This window comes from Antedon mediterranea, chromosome 6 (assembly GCF_964355755.1).
Source record: "Antedon mediterranea chromosome 6, ecAntMedi1.1, whole genome shotgun sequence".
NCBI classification, from domain to species: Eukaryota; Metazoa; Echinodermata; class Crinoidea; order Comatulida; family Antedonidae; genus Antedon; species Antedon mediterranea.
In genome coordinates, this window is record NC_092675.1 from 3,223,137 (window position 1) to 3,245,210 (window position 22,074).

At 30.8% G+C, this 22,074-nt stretch overlaps 1 protein-coding gene across 1 annotated transcript; it reads left to right on the plus strand.

Annotated features, from left to right (window-relative positions):
* Window positions 1-1,751: 1,751 nt before the first annotated feature.
* Window positions 1,752-4,736, plus strand: LOC140051137 (forkhead box protein B1-like). Its single transcript, XM_072096258.1, has one exon. The coding sequence runs from the start codon at window positions 2,175-2,177 to the stop codon at window positions 3,156-3,158; it is 984 nt and encodes a 327-aa protein (XP_071952359.1). The 5' UTR covers window positions 1,752-2,174; the 3' UTR covers window positions 3,159-4,736.
* Window positions 4,737-22,074: the final 17,338 nt, after the last annotated feature.

Sequence of the window (22,074 nt, forward strand, 5' to 3'; positions counted from 1 at the left end):
TCACTCTACAAGTTTCTCAAGTGTCTTGTGACCGCTATCGCGAAGTATTAAATACAAGAAACATGATATATACATTATGAGTAATTAGTGATGATCCACTATTCGAAATGTCTATACGTGTGTTGATATATAGCATCAATTCCTGATATTATTAATATTATTATAATCTCTGTGGACTTTTGTCTTTCCGAGGAAGAACACAAAGCAATGAAATTAAATACACTTCTAGAAGTAAAACCTTGAACCTGCCTATTTGCCATACATCTATATCATCACACACATTCATTAAAAATGCACTGTCTACTCTCTTAAGTCCAAAATATATTGATAAATTAATACACATTATTTGTTTATAATATCAAAGAATATTATATAGGCGTAAGTTATCAAATTTCATTTTTAAAACCAGGTCGAAAAAAGTTATTGTTTATTTACAGTGTTATATTATGTTACAGATATATTCATGTCCTTATCAAACTTTATGTGACAACAAAATGTGATGTGCCCGTATATGGACACGATGATGTCATATTACTACCATATTTGAGCATATCACATTTTTATCACGATTCATCGTTTGTTATTTTCCCTAGATTATGGGAGCAACTTCCCAATGAAATTAAACAATGTGCTACAATTTCAGACTTTAAAGCCCAACTCATCAAACATTTGATCTCAAAATATTAAGTTGTAATTTTTTATATTGTTTATTCAATGCAGCTTATTTTTAATTGGTGTATCTCATTATAACTTTGTTTTGTTTTTACTTAATTTGTGCTACTTAGTTTGGTTATTTTTGTATTTTATAAGTAATGATGGAGTAAGACCAGTTTTCTGTTTGGGCTCATGCCTATTACATGCTCCTGGCAAGATGAATTGTGAAATGTACTTTTATGAACTTTTGCCGAATAAATATTATTATTATTATTATTATTGTTGTCAAACTTTGATAGCGTAGACAGAGCTTTATAGATTTAATACCAAATTGAGTTGAGTTCATAAGGCTTTTTTATTTATACTTTTAAAGATCATATTCATTTTTGATAATTTACAAATTATAACAATAAAACATAATATAATAATAATAATAATAATAATAATACAAATTACAAACAATAACAAAAAACTGTTATTACTTAGTTAGCCGATGTATCAACATGTTTTTCAATATCAAAAACAGTGATAGAAAAACACAATGACTGGACTAAACTAATAAATCATACTCCACAAGTCTCCACCATTCCATATTTATTTTGAAATCGTTAATCCATAAATGTATTCCTAAATCCATTTTACTAATAATTAAATTACAAGACTAATTATTATCTTATTGTCATAAAAAAATTAATGTAATGATTATAATACAAAACGTTTCTCAGGCAACGATAAACGTTTATATGCGTGTTTGTCCAATCATTTTAATTACAGCGCGGTGTTTGTCGCTAAGTTTTTTAACCGTTATTATCAGAATAATAGACACTAAGGGGTGTGCTTAGGAAAATGATTCGTCCCAGAGGTCTCCCTTTTGTCAGCTAACTTTCGCTGATCCAATCGGTTCATATCCCGAGTTTGTATTCAAGTGTTTATTGTTTATACAATACGTGTCGAATTAACAAGATCACTGGTTGCCACTGCGGCACAATGTATAATCGCTCCGCCCATTTACTATTTGATTGACTTGTTCAGTGAGGTAATACCCAGCAGGAAAAAGGTAACCATAATGCACTTCAATAGCAGATATAGTTGGAGATTCTGTTATGCGAACAGTGTTTAGACGGGGACTCCCACACTGAATACTTCTCCTCATGCAAGCAAGAACTTTGAAAGTTTAAAACTGATGTGTTTTTTTTAAACTTTGAATTTTTGTCTGCGAAAGAGACGCACACAGTAACTATTGGACCACCAGCAGCAGCATAGAAAAAGTTTCTAACCAACACCTGGTCGGCCATAGCACTTTGATTCTATCAACCACATAAAGGTGACTTGTGTTTAGATTGATGGGAGACTTGTCAAGTTGTGTCAACATTTTGACTAGCCAAACTAACATATATTCCTGAGAAGTGGACGTGGTGTAAGAACCTTTTGGCCTTTCTGTTTTCCTGGCGAGTTTAAGAGACCGGTTAGGTCAAAATAATCATTACAATAGCACCTGACTCAGCAGCGATCGGACAACAATGCCACGACCCGGCAGAAACACATACAGCGATGCCAAACCTCCGTATTCCTACATCTCCTTGACGGCTATGGCGATCCAGGCATCCGGGGAGAAAATGCTTCCCCTCAGTGAAATCTACAAATTTATCATGGACCGTTTTCCGTTCTATCGGAAAAATACCCAACGCTGGCAAAACTCGCTTCGACATAACCTATCGTTTAATGACTGCTTCATAAAGATTCCCAGGCGACCCGACAGGCCTGGAAAGGGCAGCTACTGGGCATTACATCCTATGTGTGGTGAGATGTTTGAAAATGGTAGTTTTCTTCGACGAAGGAAGCGTTTCAAATCACCGAATATTCCAACAATAGATGAAAACATGCAGATAAAGCACATCGATTCTGCCAAGTTTTTTCAAGATCAGGCAAAAATTGTAACAACTTTTCCGCCAAGTAGAAGCGCAGTAGCTCACTATCTGCCGGCCCAACACCGACAATTATCAGTATCGCACAGTATTCACTCAACATCGCCAACGTCACCTACAGTAACTCCAACACAGCAAAAGAAATCATTTTCTATAGAGAACATTATTTCAACAGATAGCAAACCCCAGCCGATTCTTACCCCTCAAATTATCGTGCAACGGCCTCCGTTTGATATAGGACCCTTAGCTTCGGACGCTATGCACTCACCGTGGACGCCGTCATTGTGCGCCACGAGTCGCTGTAGCCTACCAGGCCAAATGTGCACAGACTGTACCGGACATTGTGGAATGTTTCATGCGGGGTATATGGCACATCCACCGACATTACCACTATCATTTAAACCACAAATGCACGGCCTAGCCTTTCCGATGCAAATTCCAAGAACTTTGTTACAGCACGCGGCACATCTCAACCATCAACCTTCTTCAAAACTTATCGAAGGGTTTCTACACGCAGAAAAACGACTTAGTCCCAAAATATCGGAAATAGACTCACCGAACTCTGTAATAAAAGCTTGAAAATATGTTTCGTAACCTAAAAGACAATTATGACACTTTTTGCCAATATGAAAGAAACTAGTTGACTGTCTATTATATTATATGTTTATTTAGAAATATTGAGGATTGGTCGAAGTAGGCCCAAGTTTTTTGTGGAAAGTGATGGTTGGATTTGTATCCGTGCTAGGTATGTAAGCCTAATTATTTTATATTACAAGTTACTAAGTTGCTACAAAAGCTAATTATTTTAATATTAGCACATAGCAGTAAAACATACACTTATTGAATGTGTCGTTCTTCCTATACGATTTATAAGTAAGTCTATATTAATCAGAAAACATATATCTGTTTTTTGATTAATTTCTTGTATACAAATAAAATAGGCCCTAACGTACTAGAGATTAGAAACGAATATATCAATTTATGAAGTAAATCGTAATCATGTTGATAAGTATGCGTTTTTAAATTTGTCTTTAATTATACTATAGCAACTTTAATTGATTACACTAGGTGTAATGAAGGATAAAGATACAAAGTATTGAATAACTGTTGTTACGACGAATGCCCGAAGCATAATGTATTTTGTTTAAAATCATTGAATATTGGTAAAGAATTTATAACTGGCCTTGAAACTAACAAAAGCAAAAAATACTTAGTAATTTACAAACACTATCTATTTATCAGGTTATTATTATTAGAGTAAATCTTATAAAGTAAATCTTTAGAGAAAATCTGAAGATCAGTATATACATAGGCCTACATATTTTTAGTACTTGGTACAACTGATTCAATTGGAACTTTCGTTGGGGCATGCGGTGTCTAATGTAACACATTTGTTTTAGCACTGTTCCGAATTCATGTTATTAATGTTCGTAGAACTACATACAGTATTGTGTACATGTAGCCTACCATACGGTACTTAATAGTAAACATTGACGAACTACTGAAATCTAACATTACCTATGAACATTTGTATTTAGTAAATAACATTTTTAAACAATTCATTACGTATTTTTAATCTACTGTTTATTCCTTATGTGCAATCAAAATGTAATGTCGTTGTTTCGTAGAATTATTTCTGCTATTTTCTGTTTTTTATTTATTATTTTCAATTATGTTTTTGAATTATCAATTTTACAATTGCTAATTGTATCATTGTTTTTAATGAATATTTACCACCGATTGTTAGAGTAAATTATTATCGTTACAGAAGCAAAAATTAAGATTAAAAACCGTAAACTAATTAATTAATGTACAATTTATAGTTAAATTTGTGTTTATTATTTTCAATCTTTGTTGTAAACATTATGATACTCTTTAAGTTGCTTCTTCGCCAACAATTGTTGATATAGTGTAAATTGGTCAATTAGAGTAAGGAAATTGATGTTGTAAATGTAAGATCAATAAATGTGTATAAATGATAATGATACGTCAATCTTGTAGCAGTTTGTACTTTGCATTATGTTGTATTATTAATGGGCGTGACAATCTGGATAAATTTAATACGGGACTCCTTCGGATCAAACTTCTGCATTGAAACTCTGTCGTTACACTTATAACTTTTACGATATGCTATGCGGCAAACAAACAGTTTTCGGCTGTAATTACCGTGGCAGACTATCATCGTTTCTGACAGTTGTAGGCCTACAGTATAATCAGAAATTTGGTATTGTACTCTACTCACAGAGTACATTATTCAGTACATATTGATTATCAGTATTTTCATTTGAATGATACAAGATTTCAATTTTAAAAAAAGGAAATATCGATGAATTAGTGTTTGATATTATCATGCGTCAATGAACATTAGAAATAATGCCCAATAGTCACAAAAGTATGCAGGTCTGTGAGATTGGTCTAAACACTATGTGATTGGTCTAAACACACATAGTCTAAACACTATGTGATTGGTCTAAAATACACATGGTCTAAACACTATGTGATTGGTCTAAACACTATGTGATTGGTCTAAATACACATGGTCTAAACACTATGTGATTGGTCTAAACACACATACATTCCGTTTCAATATTTTTTATTGTAATACAAACATTATTAGCTATATGTGCTATTGCTTTTGTACTTTTTATATACCGTAATAAATAATTAAAAAACATGGTCTAGACACTATGTGATTGGTCTAAACACACATGGTCTAAACACTATGTGATTGGTCTAAACACACATAATCTAAACACTATGTGATTGGTCTAAGAACTATGTGGTTGGTCTAAATGCACATGGTCTAAACACTATGTGGTTGGTCTAAGCACTGTGATTGATGACAAAACACAACGAGATAAATAAACTCCGTGTAGGCCTAAATAGATATTTTTTAAATAATTTTCAGAGCTTATCAGTCACGTTTCATGTTTTATAAAATATTTTGACAGGATAATGCAATATGCCACAAATAATGTTTTACGTAATCGCATTTTCTCCACTAAAATGTTTTTATTTATCGCATGATAAATGTGGTTAAAAAGCTATCTTTGTAAATAAATATGTCATGATTATAAATACTTGGTTTCGCGACTCCGAAATAATATCATAACATTTTTTGTAATCATTCTATATCGGATACAAACTATTTCACTCCTGTAGGTCCAAAATTCGTTATTATCTTTAGCTCATAGATGGGTCACGTTTAGATATTACACCTTATCGTTGAAAGTTTATCAAGGTAATTTGAAATGCATCATGTCTTTGCATTTGACGTACGGCAGAGCATATAGGCTAGGCTACATAAACGGACTTCAATTGAACTCCACAGCTGGTCCCGCCAGGATTCCATGCGTTTATGTATCTTTTCAATCAGTGGCTGTCTGAATTAGTTTCTTCTAAAGCAAGTTGTGAAAATTGAACGAAAACAAGACCAATCCGACGACGCGACGACGGAATTTGAAAACCGACAAAGTTTACCAGCGGCTTGTAGGTAAATAACATTCTGTTATCAGTAAACGGTTACTTTAAACTCAATTATAACTCTTTACAAATGTTCAATGTAATAACTATATTATTTATTTATTTATAATTACAAAAAGGATCTAAAGTTACACTAACACTAGTGTTCTGTGATATAATTATCCTTGTTAAATCAACAGTATCGTTTAAATTACGGTACCGTATAATTATAAGCGGTTAATTAATTAGAAAATGGAATATTTCTTATTATTAATCATATTCCTATAACTTTTGTTTCTATGTCTCTTCTTGATGGTGAAGCTTCAATAATATTATAAATGAGCAAACAAATAAAATTACGGATAATTAAATCGAAAAACCAATTAGTTCTGTAATTAAAATGATAATTCTGTTTACATTTTTACCGATACAATTAATTATTGCGATTTTTAGGCTTGTATCTTAATAATATGTTATGACTTAATATTTAACGTTAGATACTATCGTGTTACTGTTTAATATTAGATGATTAAATCTCGTGTGTACAATGAGAGGCCATACAAAATATATTAACGTTTCAGTAGCTGAATATCTTTCATATTTGTTATTTAAAATGTGAAGATTTTCAAATAATTTAGATAAGATTAATGATTAATATTAATTGTGTTGGTAGGTCTTGTTTGTAGATTGGTCTCAGTGTATAACATGATCATAAGAAGATAATTAATAATATAAAAGATATAAAGATAATATATTGATATAAACATTTCAACGTCTATGGAAACTTAAAATCCTTTAAATGTGAAGTTAAATTAGTTGCTTTAGTTAAACAACGCTCGTAAGATTGTTCAAAAAGATAATGATATATATTTATTTTCAAATCATTAAAATGTTAAGCTAAATCAGAAAATGGGTTCTTAAATGAAGATAGAGACATAAAAATATGTTATTCTTAACGATGTTATTTTTAATTTCCTGGTTGAGTGCTTTTCTCTACTGTCCGAAATAAAGGAAATGAATAAAGAATGATATAAAAGATGATATGATATAGGCCTAAACATTTCAATTTCTATAATATGAAATTTAAAATACCTATTCAAATTATTAATTATTTTGGTGTGAAGACCATCAGTACTGTAGAAAAAAGATATGATTTTTTTGTTCAATAAAGATAATTTAATAAATAAACTGTAATGATCTAAGGATTTAAACTTCTAGGACAACTTTTTTTAAATGTAAAAAATTCTAATCATTAAATGTTTGGTGTGAAGATAATAAGTTACTTCAGAAAAAAAAAATCATGTTCGTAAGATAAAGACATGAACTCACATTGAATAAAGAGCATTCTCATATATTACACGACTCAACATATCAAAGCGCTGACTCAGTCAAAATATTTAACGTCAAAGAAAATAATTATATACACACTTGACAGTGGAAACTTAACATCATTATTTACAAGAAAGTGTCAAAGGTTTTAACATTTTAATTCTAAGAAAAGCGAGCATATTATTGTGGATTTCAGGTAAATTACAAATTTACTAACAAAAATACAACCTAAAATTATTGTTTTATTTTCACAAGCTTGTTCACAAAAGATAAGGAATTACTATTTTGAATATTGTAAGATTCACTGAGGCATATGCAAAATCTATATTCGTGTTAACTTTTATGTTTAAACATGGGAGAGTTTCTATTAAGGGGACACTTTTGGACCAAAAACTTTTGCTTTGGTGTTGATGAATCATTGAATTATATAGTATACTGAGCTGTGGGTGCGCAACATTGTTTGTGGAACGAGATCGACTGAATATATAAAAGTATATACACACGATTTCATAGACTAAAATAATAATAATAATAATAATAAGATTTTTATAGCGCACATACCACTCCAGAGTGCTCAAGGCGCATACAAGTTTGTTCTTTCTTGGCATTCTTTTAGAAAATGCCTACAAACCAAATAATTTTCCAGAAACATAAAATGGTTAAATCATTGTTTGGAAGACATTCTTGTTGCTAAGAAAAAGAAATAATTAATTTTAGAAGCTGTTCCACATATCCCACAATATAATTCAATATAAACGATGATAAAACATGATTTAAAAAGGATATTTTCTATTTATAGTGATGGGTACAAACAGACAAACAATGTTGACCCATTTACATTACTAATACATCATCATCATAACTTCAACTCTGGACCTGATTTCATAGATGACCTTCAAACTCATCCTATTCATATCTCATAGTAGGCCTACTCAAACCGTTTACACAGAAGAGATAACAATAACACTTTCTTTTAAGAACACTATAATAAGAATTGCTGACGGACCAAAAGGAGAACAATTTCGATACAATTAGAAAAGGAACATATAGGACTAAAGATTGAGAATTTTACTTAACAATGGCTAGATTAGTACAGTGGAGATGGTTACTTTAAGCACTTCACGACTGTTTTCTATTTAATACAGAATAACTAGTTATTCTTTAACCATTAATCTTCAAAACTTTGTATTTTAATTAGAATAAGATTGAGAAACTTTTTCTTAACAAAGTTCGAGTTAAAACCGGCTATACTGAACCTCGGATTCTAGATGTTTATAATATTGTGATGTTTTAAAGAAACGATTAATAATATGAGTTAGGTCCTATAAATATGAGTTAGGTCCTACATAATTTATAAAATTATCTTAATTAATAATATTATATTTTCTCATTCAGTCTATTTGTACTGTAGCCTATTTAAAGCTTTTTTTGGCAGACCTAAATTTAAGGAAAAACGGTTTGATTCTTTAATTTAAATGAATTAATATTAAGTAGTTATTAAAATATGTATATCAATGTATGTTTTCACATGTGATAATAAATTTTAATCTGATTCTAAATATAATTTCTATAACGTATTGCTAATATACCCAACATGTTAAAAACCCGACCGCCGTTTCTGTACCATAAGTGATCAAGCGTAAGTAAATATACGAGGAAATGTTAGACAAACATTTGTTATTTATGTTCTGGATGTCATCTGTCTTTCGAACTTCAAGGAGCTGTGATATGGGAGTAAAATAAGCCGAATGGTAGACGAATGAGTAAGAACATCAAACAAACTGTAAATTTGGTTGTTTTGTATGCTCAAGTGGCGTAGGCTAATGAATCTAGCTGACACGAAGGTTTGTTGATGGATGAATGGCGGGTAAGGTGGAAGGTCTACTTGCGGTGTGGGGAACCTTAGGCCTACGTTGATTTGTCAAATAATTTAAAAAAGATTGGCCCAAATACCAAATTTCATCTGAAAATTCATGAATAAATAATAATAAAACGTTGAAAAATGCCTGTTTATAGGTCCACGTGTGAAAGGTCATGATGATTTAGGAGCATATAGCATTTAGTTGACTTATTGGGGTGAAATACTTTATTGTAAACGAGCGTTTGTAACATTTATTCTTCTTAATTTTCAGCAAACAAAGTATAATCCAATGTCTAAGGTATGGCCATTTTATTATTTATGTGTTCACTGTTGTGACATCTCCTGACAATTATGCATGTTCGTCGTACCTATAGAGGGCAATTATTATGATTCTCAACTACTAATGAATATCGCTCAAAATCACTTACATCTGAAAATTAATTCGTGTAAGAAGGATTAGTATAACGTCAAGCCTCTTGCATAATTTCAAATATTGCAATTCACATTCTGGTTAAATCGAGCTATATGAAAAGATCTGTTTTAGCAAAATGGAGGCGTTGGGGTTTCAAACAGATTGAACAAAAACATGAGATACTGCACCGCTTCATTAGCACTTGCCCAGCCAACCATAATTCGTCATTGTAAGATGGTGTTAAACCAAGTGATGAAAATCAGCAATATGTTAAATATCGACCACATTTTTATATAATCTAATTGTAATTCCTTTCTTTATGTTCAAACGCTGAATCAATAAACACACAATCTGTATTATATTGCATTTTATTGATTCCAGTTGTATTTTAAAACATTAAAGATTCTATAAAGTTAAATATTTCTTTCCTTTAAAAAAATTATTACGGCAAAAAAAAAGCATCATTGTGAGCGGGAAAAAATAAGAGTTCCGAACATTTAACCAATAGGCGACGAGAAAGGTGCGTGTGGCATTACGGCCAATAAACACAGCAATTGACAGCGCGTATATGCAAATAAATAAATAGATACGCGCAACATCACAGCCAATCACGGGACGTTGTGCTCACGTATGTTCAGGTAATAAAACAAATGTAGGTTTAAAACAAATGATGAGGTCATATCGTGAGAGAGTTAAGCTCGCACGATATGATAGTCATGAGTTTATTAGAAGTTCAAAGAAATACTACCAATATAGTGAAATACCACGGAATGTTGTTTATATGACAAGCTATAAATCTTTCTGTGTGTGTTTCGATACGGCTGTAACAACAAACACTTTTATATGAACACGGAATTATATGATAGATTTCATTCTTAATTTACAAAGCTTTGGTTGACAAAAAAAAATATTATAGGATCCTAATAATAATTTATCATACTGTTTCACAGCTAAAAAATAAGACTATTAAAGTTTCAAAATGAAAAGTGTGAGTGATTTAATTCACTATTTCACATACAAATGAACCCAAACAGAATTGTTTATAATTCTAACAGGTTTAGGCCTATAATTATTGTTTCATTTTGGTTTACAACTTAAGTACTGCCGACTGAAAGTGATATTCATGTGGTTTATTCCAGTGAAATCAACAGGATTATGAGCTAGGCTTAAGTGAGTGTTATTTATCGTTTCACCATTTTAGATCCAAAGGAATCCGACACAATATAATATAATATACAAGAGTGTTAACAATTCAAGTCTATCCACGACCCCCCCCCCCCCCCATTTTGGTTGCAAAAGTTGTTAGACCTACCGAGATAAGAGCGAATTAAAAACTTTATTCCACGGAAAACAACATGATTATGAGCTACGCTACCATTAAACTAAGCAGCGAATAAACGATTATAATATCCACTCAATGTAATACCAACCTATAGATTGCGAGTACATAATTTACAAGTACAGTATCGAATAGATGATTGTTTTCGCGTGAGAGTTAAATGATTTGTGAATAAGTTGATTTTCAATCAAAGCACACGCTGTTTATCAAAATCTCGAATATAAATACTTCACTATACTTTTTGGCGTTCCATATATCAAATGCGCGTACGGTTTTAACCGATAAAGTCGATACTATTAGATAACCGCAAAACATATCTCGCTTAATTGAAATAGATCAATTTAATGAAATGAGGCCTGTATTTATCTTGTGCAATATATTATTGTTATTATTATATTAATGACTAAATACACTACATAATCTTATAAATAGAATCATGTATTTTGTAATGAATTTCGTTTTAAAGCATCAGTTTTTTCTCTGTTTTAAATTTAATCTAATTAGCCTATAACAATCAGCAAATATGATTACTTTATCGTACCATCTTAATGTAACTCAATCATTTTCATTTTATGATATGTTGATGACCAGTGTTGTATTTTAATTTCTTTTTATTGTACTGACTTATTATTTTACCAATTTGATTGATAACGTGGTTCTGAAACATTTATTATTTTAAAATATTGTTATCAAATCCACAATCAAATAAAATATTAGGCAAGTGTTTGAAAATTATAGAATTTTGGTTTCATTTAATCATTCGTTACAATATTACGATGGTTGAGCACAGGATGGTACTCTCTACACACTATTAGGCTAGTGTATTTAGTTTTATCTTTAATAAGTCAGTCACTGGGTGAGTGACAAGTATAATATTTGCTGTGCGATCGCAATGATATTTTCAGAATTTGATTATTATCAAATTATTACTTAATTATTTAGTTATTATAATGAAAATCTTAATTTAAGATACAATAATGTTGTACCTTAAATTATTATTATAATATATATATAATATCGCTTATTTATTGTGTTTTATTTATTTTTTAATTGAATTTCCAAACATCTATGATTTTATTTACAGTAAAAAGTAACTCACAATTAAAAATAAATTATAAAACGAAAACATCTATGGAGTGGTATGAAGTTAACTATCAGTTCATACTTTCCTTAGGCCTAGAAAGCGGAGATGTTATTCTATTTTGCTAACGTTTCGGCCTTTGGTTGTCATTTAAGACTGTCATATAACAGGCCTAGGTCTATGTTTGTATAGTAGTAGATCGATTTAAGCATACCAACGTTCGCTAGGCAGTCGAACGTAGGGAATCACCCAGCTATTTCCCGCTTCACTGACCTCATTAATCGTTGTTGTACGAGCGACGGGCCTAGACATGGTGGCGCCGAAAAATCCCCCTGGTTAGACAGTATTATTAACACTAAGGTCTTCCCTCGTCTAGCCTAGTAGACTAGTCAATAGTCAACGACAATTAGCAGACAGGGATATCCCAATGAAAAAAAACCAAAACATTAAACAGAACTGCCAAATAAATGAGTTTAAAATGGAACATATTTGGAAAATATGACCTTCCTTTGTTTGGAAGCAAGATGGCGAGCTGAGAACCACCATAGTATGCAGACGATTATTTGCTGGACATTCATCGAATTTAATATTTCATCGTTGATTTAGTATCATTTGCTTGATTAATTCACAGTGTACCGAGTTTCCAATAATTAAAGAAAGACAATAGTAAAACATGTACTTCGGATAATTAATTCTTATGCGATTAAATGAAAGAGTTGTCATTCTGAAGTGTCGACAGTAATATTTGTTTTCATTTAAATCTTGTCTTCTTGCAAAAATTAGAATAAAGAATACCATGAAACTAAATTATACTGCCAAGTAACATTACGAATTTAAAATGTAGAATTTGTACAGAGGTCTACTGATTGATTTGTGAATCAGAATAATTGTGCTGATCTCCAAAGGAGAAATTTATTTGCTCAGAGTTAAAACAATTAAAATATTACAATATCTCTATATATATATATATATATATATATATATATATATATATATATATATATATATATATATATATATAAATAATATCAAAAACTTTACATATTAATGGTTATTATAAAAAGTACGATAAAAGCAATAGATATAAAGAAAAGACATGCTCCAATAAATATATTTAGAAACACACCCCAATACTAACATACGTAAAAATTCATTTGCTTAGATTTAAAACAATTAAAAATATTGTCATTACTATAAAAACTTTGCACTCTATCTTTTCCACTCTATGGTCTACTAAACATGTCTATAGACTAAAATTTTCACAATTTCTGAGATAACCATGTGTTTATGTCTAATTTTAGAAAGTACTTTGATAGTTGACTCTATGAGTTGACCAACACGTTGAGTACCGCAATACAGTACTATACTAACAGAAATTTAATATCTGACTGAATCTGTTTACACAAGTTTTCACACTAGAAATACAAATTCAATTGCAAAGAAGAAGCATATCAATAATTATTCGTCGGATAATATTTATATCAACCGTTTACATTGGTTTTCTAATAGCCAGAATGTTTGACACCATGCGGTGCAGTAACTCTGGCACCGTCGCAGTGTGATCCTGGGGTACATCCTCACCACGCCCTATTATAAGTCTGATCATATTTTTTAAATATATTAGGCTATTAAAATAATCGAATATTGATCAATTTTACACATAATCTATTCACTTATGCCTATTTATACTGGCATTCTTGTCCGTTTTTACTGACCCCTTGTGAAATGTGTGCATCCTTCACTTTTTCATAGCTGAATTTCCCTCAGTCAATGTACTATATTGTTTATAATGTGTAAATAGTATAGTATAGTTAATATACAATAGTTTAAACGATAATCATGCATCATTACCGTAGTATGTCTAAGCATGATTTCCTCTATGGTCTAAAGTATTAACAATATCAAATAATATTATATTAAATAATGGTATACCGTTAATAATTTATATTCTATTTTGTGCTCAACGCGCTTAATTGTTTTGGCGGTACAATCTTACGGATGGTATGCGATACTTATTCTGTAAATAAATTCACCATAAGCTCAATAATAAGTTCAATCTCACAACGGTTTGGTCAGTATATAAGGCAAGTCATCTGGGTCATTGAAGACTCAGGTATTCATGATGGTTTCACAGGTGAGGCGTTAATACACTTGTTTGTGGATGTTGTACAGGTAAAAATAAACACCTCACCTGGCCTAGGTAGGCAAAAGTTTACCGACTATATTACGCTGTATAATCTCTTATAAAAACACCTATTTCTATTCTTTGTATAGTACTTACCGTAGGCCTACTGTATATAGGGTAAATACACAACAAAACGTTCCTGGCGCTTTCGTTTGATGATAAAGGACTTAGGTCGAGTTATTTGGTTCAAGTTAAATCTTCTTAACTATTCATTTTACCGGTAGGCTTGCTGTTTGAATAGTAAAAATGCCCTGAAAAAAAGAAAAGTTTCGAATTATACTCCAATAATTAATATGAGTTGGATGTATAAAATGGTTGAAATATAAAAATTTATTTAGTTTTGGACAGTATTTTAAATCTTTTAAATTTAGATGTACAATAAAACTCCTCATTATAGAATACCGTAGTTATAATTGTACGGTTTTATAGTGTAATGCAAATATTCCCATAATACATTGTGTACTTTGGTCACTCCTTAGGCCTATAGCTTCAGTACATCTCCACGATATTATTATTGAGGTACTTTGTTTATACGGTTGAATCGTTTATGGTTAAGCATTATATAGCGTATTCCATATTTGTTTCTGATAGATTTTTGTTTTCAGTGTATTTCAACCAAAGGCAAAATTATTGTCTTGTTTTAACACACACACACTTTACATATACTGTTCTAGGTCTAGGACCATAAATAATTTTTCGTATTCTTGACATTTTGACATTCTTATTTCTTATTTCTCTGACTGATGTATGTATATTGATCAATTTTCTTCAGGTTGTTATACGACTGTGATATAAATTATGAGTCGAAAGGGAAACTAAACTGATATTTATGATTTATGAGACCAATACATGCATACCTAATCAAAGAAACCAAGGTGTGAAATAGTTATTACTTAGCTAACTTCATTGAAAATACCCCAGAAAAGTAAATCTAAAGGACAATACATGGTATATATTGAAAGCCCGCGAAATGAGAAATTTGCACGTAAACCAAACACACATCAAGCGTCATTATTTCGATTTTTCACCCCAGCATCGTTGGCGGATCGTTATAGTCCGCGTCAGTCTTGGATCAACAACATACACACAATTGTAACATAATCAATGCATTCAGAGTCAATGTTTTCTATTCTGAGTCTTTCTTCTATCACCTGGTTGGTGTTATGAGTTTTGCCGGTGAAGCTTGTAACTGGTCTTGAATAAATCAACGGCTTGGTTCAAATCGAAGGCAGATAGTTAATACATTTCTACATTTATTCTAACATGATGAGCTAATTCAATTTCTTTTTATTTCGGAAATATCATCCATATTAATAAACTTATAAACAGAAAAAGAAAAATCGTAAACTCTAAACTTAAGTATATAGAATGCTTCTCCATCTACAATACATTTTTGGAGTTATGGAGCATAAGTTTGCAAACACAAACAACAAGGATGTTATCACTACTCAACATACGTTGCATGAAACCATAGGTATGATTTTCGCATGTACTCATCAAAGGAAGGGACACCATGTTCAATAATGACTATAACTTTACATTAATATAAATGATAATAACAACACAGTTTACAATGCAATTTATTGGGAGTGGTATAAACGCATTGAATATAGTACTGTTTAAATGTGAAAAAGACGAAGATAAAGTTGGAAGCTATCAAATAAAATACTCTGTAACTGTAAGCTAAGTCAGCAGTAGCCATTACCTAATACAAAACATTTAAACTGCTTTAAATAAAGCAATTCACACTTTTTAGTGTGACTTTAAAGCATATAGTTTGACTTTAAAGCATCTATTGTGACTTTAAAGCATCTAGTGTGACTTTAAATGAAACAATCCATGCAAAAAACACCTCTTCTGATTGTTACTGTACACACAGGGGGTGTATGTGATATTCACTTTAACTAAGAAGAACTCTTTGTAAATAGCGATTGTTTGAATTGCAACTAAATACGTGGCCGATGGGATTAGTTAATTATAGCACAATACCAACGGTAATTAATCAAAGTATTTCAATTAAATCCAACCTAACGTAATGAAAACTCAGATCAGACATCTTGGTCTAATGATCCGTCGTTGGACGGTGATGATGAAAATGAAAAATGTGTGTATGGTTTGCCTGTCTGCGTATAACATTGATTTATTTAATTGCATTTTAACTAAGAAATAACTTGTGGATTTGTAACGAAAAATATTTTTTCCTCATGTCCATAAATAATATTAAAAAAGTCTAAATGATAAAAAAAAAAGATGGTTGTGAAAATAGCCGATTCTCGGAACTGTATCTATAATTTGTACAGTGTATAAAAGGCAAATTATGTGATACATAATCATATGTGACGCCTATCATAGTATATAAGCCTAACTATAATTTATAACATAATACAATACTACATGTGATACACATGTGATAGTGTATTACAGCATTTGCCTATCACACTGCATAATTATAAAAATGCCATATGTGAAGAAACAGTTTACGGAGAATTATTAAGACTAGTATGATGATGATGATGATGATGCAACATGGGGGATGGTTGATAATAATTGTGTGGATAACAATGATAATGATTATGATTTTGCCATTGATGCAATTATTTAAGATGACAATAAAAAAAATGATATAAGGACAATTTATGAAGAAGTTATTACTGTAATTATAATCTGACTGTTGATGATGATGTCGGTGGATGATGATTATAATGATAACGCAATTAAATCTATTATATTATTGGGGATAACGATGATGTTTTTGGTGTTACTGTTAATCAATTCCAACTTCCATTGTTTTGTTTGCACGTTTAAACTCCATTGTTCTTGTACCTTGTAGGCCTATAATTAATTCTATTAAAATACGTTTTTCTAACAATGGACCCACATCACCTGTGCTTTGTTTTAATTGAGCTTACTGACAGGGTATCAAAGCTGATTGTTAAACTTTACAAAATCACAAGAAATCTAGGCCTAGCCATTATCTAGCGCGCTTTCAGTAATTATCCACAGCGGGCTTTGTAAGCTACATCAACCAGAAAAAGTGTGCGTAATTCTATTACAATTTAATCCACAGTGTTATGTCGACTTTACAATTGAGGAGCTGTCACAGAGAAGTGTCATATTAATGACGAGGCCTTACCTTCCCAGGGTTCACTCGTAAAACATGTCTGACTCGTTTCTGTGTTTATTAATGTAATGTTACGAGTCGGAATGGTATGATGACGTTATGCGCAGTCGCGTAGCGGTGTCATCTTTAGATATGAAAGGACTTGGGGTTGGCGATCACAGGTGTTTAGTAAGTACTCAATATCTGTTCTGAACCTAATCCGTGTTGTTCTCCAGCATAAATTCGTGTTAAGAACAGATGTCAAGAAGAAATATTTTTTTTAGGCCTAATGCATTAATAAGTTTCGATTGTTCATTTGACTGTTGGATAACATTTTGATCGATTGTTCAATATTTTTCATCAACACATATTACGTCAATATAATTAATTACGTAATGTATCTTAGTAATATACTGTACCGAAAACATTCACCTCAAATAGGCCTAATAACATTAATTACTTAATTGATAAACACTAATAGGCCTATTGCTTAGAAGTAGGCTTACGGTATTGTACATTTTCTTGATTCTTGAAATATCAAAGAAATAATGAGCTTTCAACGAAACCTGGTTAGATTTAACCGTTTTAAACGATTTGCGAACATTTTAATAATAAAAATAAATACTAAAAAAAATCTGCCATTTTTATCTCGTTATTTCTAACAGATTTTCAATAATAATGGCGAAAATGATAATTCAACACAATGAGCAATTGGAAAGAAAGGGAAAAATAACTATTTAGAGAGACATTTCAAAACGAATTGAAGAACCAATGTGCATACGAAGACAAAAAAGAAGATGATGAAGAGATATCTGAGAACTTCGAACTGGTCAACAGTTTCGAAGAGAAAAAATAGAAACTGCTCAAGGTGGGTTACATCCACCACTGGAAGACATAAACTGTGATGATGACACAAAATCTAAATTAGTTTTTCCTTCCAATTTAATTTCAATAAAAAATGAAACTTCCTTGTTATGGTATTAAGTAGTGAAATGTCTTTATGAGTTTAGAGTTTTACTTAATGATTCAAACTTTTACTAAAAAGACTAAAGGAACTAAAACAACTTAAATCCTTAAGCACAAAATGAATTTTTGGTTGAATTTAACCATTTATATTTTGTCATTTTATAAGTGAAAACATTTTTTTTTTCTTTTTTTTTCCTACGGAAGTGATTAACTTTATTAAAACTATACAAAATACATCGACATATTTTAATTAATTGTATTTTTAAAAATGTATATGAATGTAAATGTGGTTACTTCTTAACATCAAAATAATCTTAGTCTTATGTATATACTGTTCAAAAGATATGTATTTTTTTACCAATGTACCTTATAAATAAGAGAATTATATAAATGTGCATATATACATATATTATTTATATTTATAGAACTATAATAAAAGTGGGACGAACCCACACAAGACAAAAAAAAAACTATACAAAATAACCTATTCAAAGTCTGATTTAATTAATCTTCGCTTTTCATGTTTTTGGGGACAATACATTAAGCATTACCTACATTATCATTACATTAGTAAGCACAAAAATACATACAGTTGAGATACAGGGAGTGATTGGAAGAACAATGTAGATGAAATTAATTACTAGCTATATGACATGGACTGCTTACTCTACACTATCAAACTTTAAAATGTAATGTGCCCATTATATGGACACGATGACGTCATATCATTGCCATATTTGGGCACATCACACTTTTATTGTCAAACTAGTTTGGCAGTGGCCTGAGCTTTAAGTATAGAATTTTTGTTTTGGTGTATTGCAGCAGTAATTGATATTTGCTATTTTTACGTCAATAGTATCACAGATTGTGCAGTGATTGAGGGTAAATACACTTCTAATATAGTTTTAGTAGCTATTGTTACATAAACTAGCAGCGGGAGTATAATAGGAATTAATTTGTAACGAGAATTGTCGCTAATAAAGCAATTTACTTTAAACTCGGATCAAGTTGTGTCAACTATAAACTAGAATAAGTACAGTAAATATAATAGCACTAGCGTTTACTAATCATAACTAATTGAATCGATAGTCTCTGGGATCATCAGCAGATTTAGATTTACTTCGTTCACTTCTCCGTCCTTTGTTGTTCAGCAGCATAGTTTTGTTTTGTATCTCGCAGAGAGTTATACAAAAGGTTTAGTAGCTGATTTATTTATAATACATAGTTATCTATAATATATATTAGGCCTATATTATGACGACAATAAGTTATAAAATAAGGATTATTAATTTCACAAATAACTTTCTTCTTAAGAATGTTATATCTCTCTTAAATCCTTTATTTTAAACTATAATTTTTTTTTTTTACAAAACTATAATGTGTTGTTTTGTAAACTATAGTAATCATAATATAATAATGTCTACAGTCTACATCCAATAAATCCCAAAACATAATCCACATGTATTTTAAGAGGCACTATATGTCAACAAATAATTATTAGTCCTCTCTCCATGACGGTTGTCACATTATGCTTTGTATTATTTTCTATTGTATTTATATGTTTCATATGGACAGTTTGTCTGAAATAAAGTTGAATTGAATTGAATTTATAACCTGTATAACGGTACCGGTACTGAAACTGTTATCATCGTATTTTCCTTTTTCCTTTCTCTATAAATTAAGTAGAGTTATATCAAAGAATATGAAAAATGTAAACAAGGAGACAAAATAAAATAATAAATTTTAAATTAGTAATTTTTTAACTAACTCTGAAATCCATTCGTATAACACAAGAGCATCACGGAATCTTCATCTTCCTCAACCTAAACTAACTAAAATGAAACATAACATTCGCTATAGTGGTTCTAAACTATTCAATAATCTACCTCCCGAAATTTCATCATCGTCCTCTAGCAAAATTTTCTCTTTTAAACTTAAAGATTATCCTATTTCAAATTATAACTAATTGTTTTCTCTATTTTGTAATATTGTTTAACTTTTGAAACTTTTCAAAATTGCTTCCTTTTCTGTTGGTGTATGTGTGTGTGATGTATATGTGTATGTGCAGTTATGTTTACATTTATATATATAAGTATATAATCTTACATGGCTTCCCAATATACAAGTTTTCAGTTGGATTTTTTTTTTCCAATTGATAGATAACTTTCTTGGGTTTTTTGCCTCTTTCATTTTCAACTGAATCACCTTTTTCATACATTATGATTTACTTTATTATAACTCTAAAAATATATATATATAAAATATCAGAAATTATAATTTTTTACTTCAATATGAATATGAAAGAAATAAATGTTTATTTGAATTGAATTGAATTGAATTGATCTACAAAACACAATAATTGTTAGAATAATATTCTATCAATAACACACGATGATAGAACTAGTAGACTTTACAACTGAATCAATTGAAACAATCTATAACCTTCTATTTAGAATTCATCAACATTATGGTAGGCTACTACGCATTTTCATTTTCAAAATAACTTTAACATTTTGTGCGTATTTTTTTAAGTTATTCTTATGTGACAAAGTTCATTTTTAGGATAACAAGATCATCTGAGCTCTATATTTGTGAGTCGTTTTGTAGTGTGTTTCTCTTGATATGAATTTATTTCAATATTAATGTGGGGTTTTTAAAAAATTCTTGGATTGATCTATGCTCTAATCCAACAACATATAAGTAAACAAATTATTATCAAAGTGTAGCAGAGAGGAGAAAAATGTAAAGCTATAATTGTAACAATAAATGCCTATAAATAATAGTTTGCGCATTTCCGCATTGATCAATTTTTATTTTTACTGCCAAGCCTTTCATTTGATGAGCATTTTCGAATTTAGGCGTTAATACCATCAAGTGATTTTAATTTAATATAAATACTGTATTTATTTATTTGCATTATTTTAACCATATTGTGGTATTAAAGTACCAACTTGAACTTTTGGCGACCATTAACCCTCAAGATCTTCTCTTATTCTCACAATAGTAACAGTTATGCATTGTTACTCTGAACCTCAAATAACATCCGGTATTTTGAATGCCAAATAATTTGTCCAAAACGCACGATTAACGACCAATTCCTATAAGTTACCATGCGGTATCACGTTACACGTATTTAACACTTTTGTGAAATGTACACCGAATCCTAAATGAAAAACGCCTTTCTATTTGCGCAACAGCTCTTTATAAAGTCCTTTCAAAGATGTCGTTGCCATTTAAATTGTAATGAAATCTGTAAACAGTGAATTCACTACAAGGTATTATAGCTCGCAGGTGTGGCTGGCCCCTGTAGTTTCTTTGTTTCTGTTTGTAAAGTTTAACCATTCATTCATAAAACAGTAATCAGACAGCATTGGATTTATAGTGCGTATAATTTCTAGGGAATCGAACTATCGGACATATCGTACCGAGTTGGTGCTGGTGGGCGCACATTTTCGATCAGTAGCGTGTGTTACCACAAAGGCGTTAAACGAATTGTCATAGCACTACAGGCGTTTTGTATAGATTTTTAAAAAACAACGCGTCCTCAGAAACGTTTATTACAAGATTTGAACAGACGTTTTAGCTAATAACATTAGCGTAACTGTGAACACTATACCCCTTAACAGATGACAAATTATTTTTATTACGGATTTAGTAACAATGTAGGACGAATTCATCAAATGCATTTCGGTAGAATTGTAATGTACCATTATTAAATCAACATTATCCTAGGTCACGTGACACCGTCCAGTTGTATGCG

Coding starts and splice junctions, on each gene's coding strand:
- LOC140051137 (XM_072096258.1), top strand. CDS start 2,175: ATGCCACGACCCGGCAGAAACACATACAGCGATGCCAAACCTCCGTAT.